The 10,804-nt window shown below is 37.3% G+C and overlaps 1 protein-coding gene across 2 annotated transcripts in view; it reads right to left on the bottom strand.

Annotated features, from left to right (window-relative positions):
• LOC131531805 (homer protein homolog 3) overlaps positions 1-10,804 on the bottom strand; it is a 43,881-nt gene that overhangs the window by 15,969 nt on the left and 17,108 nt on the right. For both annotated transcript variants that reach the window (XM_058762874.1, XM_058762864.1), the window contains exon 6: positions 1,657-1,790. In XM_058762874.1, the coding sequence (XP_058618857.1) occupies positions 1,657-1,790 (134 nt within the window). The remainder of the gene's footprint in view (positions 1-1,656; positions 1,791-10,804) is intronic.

Raw genomic sequence — 10,804 nt, 5'->3', positions numbered from 1 at the left:
AAATTTAAAACAAAAATTTAAATGACAACTTAAATTAAAATGAATATATAAATTAAAATTGAAAATATAAGAATAAAAATAATAACTTTATTAAAAATAACAATAAAAACTATAAAAGTTACACTAAAATAACACTTTGGCCAACAAAGAAAAGAACAAAACAGAGTACATTAAAAAATTGTGGCTCACAAATAATGTCAAAAAATGACTGCAGAAAACTGTGCAGCGTTTAGTGCATGAAATGTTTCCAGGAATAAAGTGGAGCGTCACCACACACAAACGCTCTTGACTGGTTACTTTTACAGGATCTATTCAGATACTCTCCATAGCAACCCTGTTAGAAAAGAGTCCTGTGATGATTGAACACAAGAGCAAACGGCTGAGAATGAAAGGACATGCTGATTCCTGTGTGTGTGTTTATTACTCATCAGACTAATGGCAGATCAGTACAGCGTCTCTCCTGAATGTGTCAGACGAGCTGCTTCACGGTTGGAAAACCACCAAAAAATAAATAAAATAAAATAAATAAAAATCGTATGTAAAATGTAAAAATATTTCTGTTTGCAAACAAAATGTGAGTGGTGCTTGCTAGTGATGCACCTAAATTTATTTTGGTTTCTTGTTTCTGTAAAAAATCTAAGTTTTCATTTCAGGGTTATTATAGGTACGTAAAACTAAATCTAAAATTCTAACTGTTAAAAAAAAGGTTACTTGAAATAAAATTAAATATAAAAAACTTTTAGCTACTTGCCAAATCTACAATTCTACAATTATTTTTATTTAGTTTAACGATGTACCAAAATAAAAACAACTGTATATAGACCAAAAAAAACCTACTAAAAATGACCCCAAAAAAAAACCCACAACAAAAATCACTAAAACTTTAACTAAAATTAAAATAAAAACAGAAAATATAAAATTAAACACTGATTCAAAACATTAATAAAACTAAAATAGTAACTCAAAGATATAAAATAACACCATTTTATTTAGCTGAATACCAAAAATAAAGTTTATTTAATAATCAATTAATTCATCAAATGTATTTATTTAAATCAACACTGAACATTTAAGTTGCACAAAAGGCAGATTCCTATTTAACTTTTTAATTATATAATTATGTTTCTGCTCCAATTTCTTGTTGAATTCTAAACATTTCAACAGTGGCTGTAATAAAACAAATTTTCATGACAGATTTATTCAAACACATTAAATAATGAAGACAAGAGCTTAAAAATATTATGAATATGTAATACAGTGCATATATATATAAGTTGTACTGTTCCTTTTAGCACCTTCTGATGTTCATTCATGTTTATTTCTTGCTCTAATTAAAAATAATTGCTTTGTTTAATAATTTCAGCCCTTCAAAACTGATCTGGCCAAACCAAAAATGCACAATGTTGATGAAATTCGGCACCAAGATGCAAGTGTGCTGGAGGCGGTTGCTATGCAGTTGCTAAGGTGTTCAGAACAGTCGCTACAACAACTCACATGTGATTGTTGGCGCTCAGGAAAGCTGAATTTAGGGGCATTTTATGGGCTCTTTCAGGCAGGAAAAGGCCCATTACAGTGTGATAAATGGCTGTTACACTCTTCCTCCTCCAATATTTCTCCACAAATGTGCGAAGGCAGACATGTAGTCAGATGTCTTACCCCTCTGAGAGCATCTTCTTAATGCGCTCCTTCTCTGATGACAGAGTAATGTCAGCGCTCTGGCTCCGGAAGAGCTTGTCCTCCGGTCCATTCACACACATCACTGGAGGAGACTGCAGCTCGTCAGACAAGTCCTACAACACACACACACACACACACACACAGAAGAACACTGTTATCAGATGAATCCAGACACACACTGACAGCTCAGCCTCCGTCTGACTCATACTGACAGACTTCAAGGTAAATCCTTTTAACAGACAACTGAGTGTTACACTAAAAAAATAACTTACTATATTTAGAGTAATAGAAATAAATAAAAAATAATATATAAACAGTGCCATCTGTGTGTCCCAGTGAAAAGTACCGATACTGAACTTAGTCCTATTATTCAACAGATGACTGTTTTTTTGCACGTAAAGCAAACTAAATACTTTTATTTTAACATTTTTCATTATGTTGGCATATTATGAAAGAAATGCGGTCCTGTCACAGGATACTAATATTGTTATAACTGTAATAGTACATTGCAATGTCATCGTCTGATTACTAGGCACAAAAGAAGCAACAGAGAGTATCAAACAGTGACACTATCAGAACATAGTCAGCAATTTATTACAATTCTAAATATATACATTGCTTCTTGTGTATACAACATTAAATAACTCATATATATATATATATATATATACACACACACACACACACACACACACACACACACACAGTGCTGCTTGAAAGTTTGTGAACCCCTTGCAGAATCTGTGAAAATGTGAGTAATTTTAACAAAATAAGAGAGATCATACAAAATCCATGTTATTTTTTATTTAGTACTGTCCTGAGTAAGATATTTTACATAAAAGATTATTACATTTAGTCCGCAAGACAAAAAAAAATAAAAATTTTTTTAACATTTTTAAAATAACCCCATTCAAAAGTTTGGGAATCCTTGGTTCTTAATACTGTGTGTGGTTACCTGGATGGTTTCCACGACTGTTTTTTGTTTTGTGATGGTTGTTCACGAGTCCCTTGTTTGTTCTGAACAGTTAAACTGAGCACTGTTCTTCAGACAAATCCTCCATGTCCTGCAGATTCTTCAGTTTTCCAGCATCTTTTGCATATTTGAACCCTTTCCAGCAGTGACTGTATGATTTCGAGATCCATCTTTTCACACCGAGGACAGTTGAGAGACTCAAACACAGCTATTAAAAAAGGTTCAAACATTCACTGATGCTCCAGAAGGAAACACGATGCATTAAGAGCCGGGGGGTGAAAACTTTTTGAATTTGAAGATCTAGATAAATTGTACTTAATTTGTCTTTCGAGAAAAATTCAAGTATCTTCTGTTGCTTCCAAAGGACAGTACTAAATGGAAAAAAATATATATTTTTACAAAATAAGAAAAATTTGGACATCTTTATCCTGTTCAAAATGCTCTTAATGCATCGTGTTTCCTTCTGGAGCATCAGTGAATGTTTGAACCTTTTTTAATAGTTGGGTTTGAGTCCCTCAACTGTCCTCGGTGTGAAAAGATGGATCTCAAAATCATACAGTCACTGCTGGAAAGGGTTCAAATATGCAAAAGATGCTGGAAAACTGAAGATTATGCAGGACATGGAGGATTTTTCTGAAGAACAGTGCTCAGTCGTGGATCATCCAGATAACCACACACAGTATTAAGAACCAAGGATTCCCAAACTTTTGAATGGGGTTATTTTAATAATTTCAGCTATTTTTTTTCTTGTGGACTAAATGTAAACATCTTTTATGTAAAATATCTTACTCAGCACAGTACTAAAAAAAAAAAACAACAACATGCATTTTGTATGATCTCTTATTTTGTTAAAATTACGTTTTCACAGATTCTGCAAGGGGTTCACAAACTTTCAAGCAGCACTGTATATATGCAGTATGAATAAATTATATGTATAACAAATTTATGAAAATAAAAATATAAAAACATGTGTCCCTAAATAAACATGTAGAAGATAATTATTATAAATACTTTATACTTATTATAAATATTAATATAATATTATATATAACACATACAATCATGGCCCAAAATATCGGCACCCTTGTTAAATATGATCAAAGGAGGCTGTGAAAATTATTCTGCATTGTTAATCCTTTTGATCTTTTATTAAAACAAATTCATAAAAATCTAACCTTTCGTTGAATAAGAAGAATTTAAAATGGGGGGAAATATCATTATGAAATAAATGTTTTTCTCAAATACACGTTGGACACAATTATTGGTACCCCTAGAAATTCTTATGAGTAAAATATCTCTGAAGTATATTCCCATTCATATTCACAATTTTGAGCACTCCAGGGGGATTATGAGCATGAAATTATCCAGCCATGGCTTCCTGTTTCACAGAAATATAAACAGGAGGGAAAACAAAGCCCAGATTCCCTTAATCATCCATCACAATGAGAAAAACCAAAGAATATATTTCTGATGTGCAGCAAAAGATAAATGAGCTTCACAAATTAGTGAAGTGGCTTTAAGAAAAGAGCTAGAGCAGTGAAAATTCCCATTTCCGCCATCAGGGCAATAATTAAGAATTTCCAATCAACATAAAATGTTAGGAAACTGCCTGGAAGAGGACGTGTGTCTATATCGTCCTAATGCACGGTGAAGAGGAGAGTTTGAGCGGCTAAAGACTCTCCGAGGACCACAGCTGGAGAATTGCAGAAAATAGTCGAGTATCGGGGTCAGAAAACCTTTAAAAATTGTCAAACAGCACCTACATCAGCACATGTTGTTTGGGAGGGTTTCAAGAAAAATTCTCCTCGCTCATCCAAAAACAATCTCCAGCATATTCAGTTATCAGACACGACTGGAACTTCAAATGGGACTGGCTTCTATGGTCAGATGAAACAAAAAAAAAGAGCTTTTTAGCAGCAAACACTCAAGATGGGTTTGGTAAACACAGGGATAAAAAGTACCCCATGTGTACAATGAAATATACTGCTGTATTTTTTATGCTGTGGGCATATATTTCTGCTGGAGCTCCTGGACATCTTGTTTAGACACATGGCATCATGGATTCTATCAAATACCAACAGATAAAAAATCAATAAGTGACCTACTCTGTTAGAAATCTTATAGAAATCTTCCAACCGTACAATAATCCAAACACAAACCTCAAAAACAACACAAAAATGGGTTACTGAGCACAAAACCAAGCTTCTGCTGGCCATTCCAGTCCTCTGACCTGAACCCTGTAGAAGATGAGTGAACTGAAGAGAAGAAGCAGCAACATGGAGCTGTGAATCTAAAGGGTCTGGAGTGATTCTGGATGAAGGAATGGTCTCTGATCTCTTGTCAGGTGTCTCTAACCTCATCAGGCATTATAGGAGAACATTTAGAGCTGTTAAACTGGCAAATGGAGGTTTCAAAAAGTATTGAATAAAAGGGTGCCGTTAATTGTGGCCAATGTGTATTAGAGAAAAACATTAATTTCATAATGATATTTCCCCCCATTTTAAATTCTTATCAAATGAAAGTTTAGATTTTTTTATTGATTTATTTTTTTTAAATAAAAGATCAAAAGGATTAACAATGCAGATTAATTTTCACAGCCTTCTTTGATCATATTTAACAAGGGTGCCGATATTTTTGGCCATGACTGTATACACACACACATATATATATATATATATATACACACTGAACAAAATTATAAACGCAACACTTGTTTTTGCCCCCATTTTTCATGAGCTGAACTCATCACTTCTATGTACACAAAAGGCCTATTTCTCTCAAATATTGTTCACAAATCTGTCTAACTCTGTGTTAGTGAGCACTTCTCCTTTGCCGAGATACTCCATCCACCTCACAGGTGTGGCATATCAAGATGCTGATTAGACAGCATGATTATTGCACAGGTGTGCCTTAGGCTGGCCACATTAAAAGGCCACTCTAAAATGTGCAGTGTTACTCTATTGAGGGGGGGGGGGGGACCAGTTAGTATCTGGTGTGACCAGCATTTGCCTCACGCAGTGCAGCACATCTCCTTCGCATAGAGTTGATCAGGTTATTGATTGTGGCCTGTGGAATGTTGGTCCACTCCTCTTCAACGGCTGTGTGAAGTTGCTGGATATTGGCAGGAACTGGAACACGCTGTCGTATACGCCGATCCAGAGCATCCCAAACATGCTCAATGGGTGACATGTCCGGTGAGTATGCTGGCCATGCAAGAACTGGGATGTTTTCAGCTTCCAGGAATTGTGTACAGATCCTTGCAACATGGGGCCGTGCATTATCATGCTGCAACATGAGGTGATGGTCGTGGATGAATGGCACAACAATGGGCCTCAGGATCTCGTCACGGTATCTCTGTGCATTCAAAATGCCATCAATAAAATTCACCTGTGTTCGTTGTCCATAACATACGCCTACCCATACCATAACCCCACCGCCACCATGGGCCACTCGATCCACAACGTTGACATCAGCAAACCGCTCACCCACACGACGCCATACACGCTGTCTGCCATCTGCCCTGTACAGTGAAAACCGGGATTCATTCGTGAAGAGAACACCTCTCCAAAGTGCCAGACGCCATCGAATGTGAGCATTTGCCCACTCAAGTCGGTTACTACAACGAACTGCAGTCAGGTCGAGACCCCGATGAGGACGACGAGCATGCAGATGAGCTTCCCTGAGACGGTTTCTGACAGTTTGTGCAGAAATTCTTTTGTTATGCAAACCGATTGTTGCAGCAGCTGTCCGGGTGGCACATGGTCTGCAGTTGTGAGGCCGGTTGGATGTACTGCCAAATTCTCTGAAACGCCTTTGTAGACTGCTTATGGTAGAGAAATTAACATTCAATTCACGGGCAACAGCTCTGGTGGACATTCCTGCAGTCAGCATGCCAATTGCACGCTCCCTCAAAACTTGCGACATCTGTGGCATTGTGCTGTGTGATAAAACTGCACATTTTAGAGTGGCCTTTTATTGTGGCCAGCCTAAGGCACACCAGTGCTAATAATCATGCTGTCTAATAAGCATCTTGATATGCCACACCTGTGAGGTGGATGGAGTATCTCGGCAAAGGAGAAGTGCTCACTAACACAGATTTAGACAGATTTGTGAACAATATTTGAGAGAAATAGGCCTTTTGTGTACATAGAAATAGTCTTAGATCTTTGAGTTCAGCTCATGAAAAATGGGGACAAAAACAAAAGTGTTGCGTTTATAATTTTGTTCAGTGTATATACACACACACACGCGTCACTTATTTTTTATACACACAATAAATATCATATATAATGCATAATTTATTTTATATACAGTTAGGTCCATATATCTGGACATTGACAATTTTCATAATTTTGGCTCTGTGTGCAACCAGAATAGAATTAAAATGAAACGATCAAGATGAAATTAAAGTGCAGACTTTAAGCTTTAATTCAAGGGGTTGAACAAAAATATAACAAAAAGCTTAGGAATTACAACCATTTTTATACACAGTCCCTCATTTTCAGGAGCTCAAATGTAATTGCACAAATAAATATAATCATAAATAAAATGTTCATTTTTATTATTTTGTGGAGAATCCTTTGCAGGCAATGACTGGCTTTAGTCTGTAACTCATGGACTTCAGCAAAGACTGGGTTTCTTCTTTTTGATGCTTTACTGCAGCTGACTTCAGTTGTTGTTTGTTTGTGGCTCTTTCTGCCTTTAGTTTTGTCTTCAGGATTGATAAGATTGACTCGGCCGTTGCAGAATATTTCACTTTTTTACCTTCAAAATCTCCTAGGTTGCTTTTGCTTGATGTTTTGTGTCATCGTCCTTTTGTTCTATGAAGCGCCGCCCAATCAGCTTTGCTGCATTTGACTGAATCTGAGCAGAGAGTATATCTCTATACACTTCAGAACTGATCCGCTGCTTCTGTCTCATCTTCACTGAACCGCAGTAACCCAGAGCCACTGAAGCCATGCAGCTCATGATCACACTGCTCCATGTTTCACAGATGATGTTGTGTGCTTCGATCATGAGCTGCTCCAAGCCTTCTCCATATTTTTTTCTTCCCATCATTCTGGTACAGGTTGATCTTAACTTCAGCCGTCCAAAGAATACTTTTCCAGAAGTGCTCTGGCTTTTGGCCTTGTCTGCAGCTTGTGATGAAGCCTCTGTATTTGCTCTGGTGAAGTCTTCTCTTGATTGTAGACACATCTGTCTCCTGGAGAGTTTCTTCTCTTGGCTGGATGTTGTGAAAGGGTTTTTCTTCACCATGGAGAGGATTCTCCGATCATCCACCACTGTTGTCCTCCGTGGACATCCAGGTCTTTTTATGTTTCTGAGCTCACCAGTCTGTTCTTTTTTTCTCAGAATGTACCAAACTGTTGATTTGGCCGCTCCTAATGTTCCTGCTATCTTTCTGATGGATTTGAGCAACAGCTTCCAAATGCAAATGGTGCACTTAACTCCAGAACTTTACCTGCTTAATTGATGTAGAAATAATGAAAGAATAGCCCACGGCTGTCCATGAAACAGCTTTTGAGTCAATTGTCCAATTACTTATGATCCCTTGAAAAAGGGGGGAAGAGCTGTAATTCCTTAATCTTTCCTCCAGTTGTGATATGAATACGCTCAAATTAAAGCTCAGAGTGCGCACTATTAGCCCATATTCACTATATAACCGTAACTTGAATATATAGCAGCTAAAATGATAAAAATTGTGCCTGTGTCCAAACATATACGGACCTTACTGTATATAAATTCACAATAAATTCATTCAAAATAAATAAATTCAAAATAAACAAATCACACTAATCTGAATATTGAAGTAGACGCATCCCCATATGATGGTCCTCCAATATCCATGCTGGGTTGCAGTCTAGGTATTTTGTGCCTAAGCTGGGGAAACATGAGTACTTTAAAGTTCATTACTAATGTTTTTATACGAAATGATAAATACACATTTTCAAGTACAAATGGCACCGCTGATGAGTGACCCAGATTTCAGCAGGTGAGTTTGAAATACATACATAACAAGGACATTCTCAGGCTTGCAATATTAAAAGGTGAGCAAATTCAGCATAATGAGCAGAATTCTATCATTACAAATAAACCAGCAATTAAATGATCATAATACAGTTTTCAGTTGTCATTGTAAATCATTATTTCCACTTGGTGATTTTACTTCATTTCAACATTCACAGGTATGAAATATGATTGGTTTCTGGTGAAGGTGAAGCCGGCCTGTCTCTGTCTCGTGTGAAAATGACCTGATTTCACTCCTGCAGTGGCAGATGATGCTCCAGGGTTGACTGTGGGAGTCAGCTGATTGTGGAGCTTGAGGGACACGTGATGTGCGTGTTAGAGTGTGATAAAGCACAAACCCCCTTTACTACATCAACAGCGGCTGCTTATATTCCCACAAAACTCTGAATCACACCGCGGCGCTCATGCTGACGTGTGCGGGAGAGAATGTCAAACTCACCTGAGAGAACTGACAGCATCCGGATTGAAAGCATTGAGAGAAAACCATAAGAGATACAGTCATTCCCATCATTTATCATGTGTGGCGGAGACCGATGGCATTTTTACATGCTGCGCACTCACTTCTACAAATCTACCAGCCATCTTTTGGATAAGAAACATTTAGTGTCAAGCAAATAGATTAAAAATTAGATCAAATTATATACACACATATATATATACATATATATATATATATTAAAGATTCAATCTTTTAATACAGTCATACAATTTTTATTTCATAGCTACAATTTCCCCTCAGTGAAACCAAGTGGCAACCTCCCGCTATCTCTCTTGAAACCAACACGGAAGTGAAAAATGATTTTGGTCTATATTGGTAATTTTGCCCATCATGACAACTGTGAGGGGGGTGAATTTTTTTTATAACTCACCCGTTTAAATTATATTAAGCCTTAAAGTTCTGTGTTTTATGTCAACTGCGGAACACACCATTTTTCAAGATTAAGTCCACCGAAGTTAATCCGCTCTTCTGTCTGATTTGTGGTTAAGGCTAGAAGGGATACAGCTGTGGCTATATATGCGCATTTACTTATTTTCCGAGCCAACAATGTATGTGAAACCTATAAAAACGGTTTAAAAAAAAGAAGTACATAGCGCCATAGCTTCATCACTTTAGAGTGTCGCAGTGATTGTCTTTTTGCAGTAAAGGACCTGTCATAGTTTAATGAGTGGGAAGATGACATGAAGTGTCGCCGTTAACCTGCATTGAAAACAGATGTGCGCACATGTGCATATACAGCTCCAATTCGGGGCGAAGTTCATGGGATTTTGTTCACAGAATGATTAGATCACACGTTTTAACATTATTTTATTATTTAACACTCATTATTTAACTTAAGTGCTGCAAGCCATGCATACATGACAGATTTTCTGGTACGCAAAACAAGTACTTTAAAGGAATACCTTTGCTTATTGCCGTTACTGTGGCAGCCAACAACAGCACAGCTTAACACTCCAAATTTATATTTAGTTATATTGAAAAAGTCGTTAAGTTTTTTACCCCGTTTTAACATGGATTTCTATGGAGACCGGACATAGATGTTGGGAGAGATGGCAGATAGCAGCGGCGGCACATAATATCCGCGTTCTGATTGGTCAGATCGCCTGTCAATCAAGTTCTTTGAGAATAAATTCTCACAGTCAGTGTTTGAGAAAACTAAACTATGGTCTGTATGAATGAGTAACTCTTAAATCTTTGACACCAATCCAAATCCAAACCAAGCCTAAAATCCCATATAGGTAATAAACTAAACTCATGCTCAAAATTCAGTTGTGAATCTTGATCGCATCTAGATTTCAGGTGTCACTCTGGTTTATAACCAAACTGTGTGTGAATGCAACAATGTTTAACACAGGACTGACGAATGCCTTCTGCTGCTGAAGCTAGATTCAGTCCTCTCAGAGTCTGTGTAACGAGAACAGATGCAGACAAAAGCGAAACTGAAGGGGACTGAGCAGAACTGAGTGTGAACAGCAGAAGGAACGGCTCTCGTCAGGATGTCGAGAGGTCTGCGTCTCTAACGGCCCTTCAACAGCCTGCTGACCTGAAAAGACCAGCAGCTCGACATCATACGAGAAGACAGACACTGGCAGAGAGCGAACAGGACGGCTCCGGATAATTTTATCACT

Source organism: Onychostoma macrolepis, chromosome 02 (assembly GCF_012432095.1).
Source record: "Onychostoma macrolepis isolate SWU-2019 chromosome 02, ASM1243209v1, whole genome shotgun sequence".
Lineage (NCBI taxonomy): Eukaryota > Metazoa > Chordata > Actinopteri > Cypriniformes > Cyprinidae > Onychostoma > Onychostoma macrolepis.
This window is presented reverse-complemented; position numbering and strand designations above follow the sequence as displayed.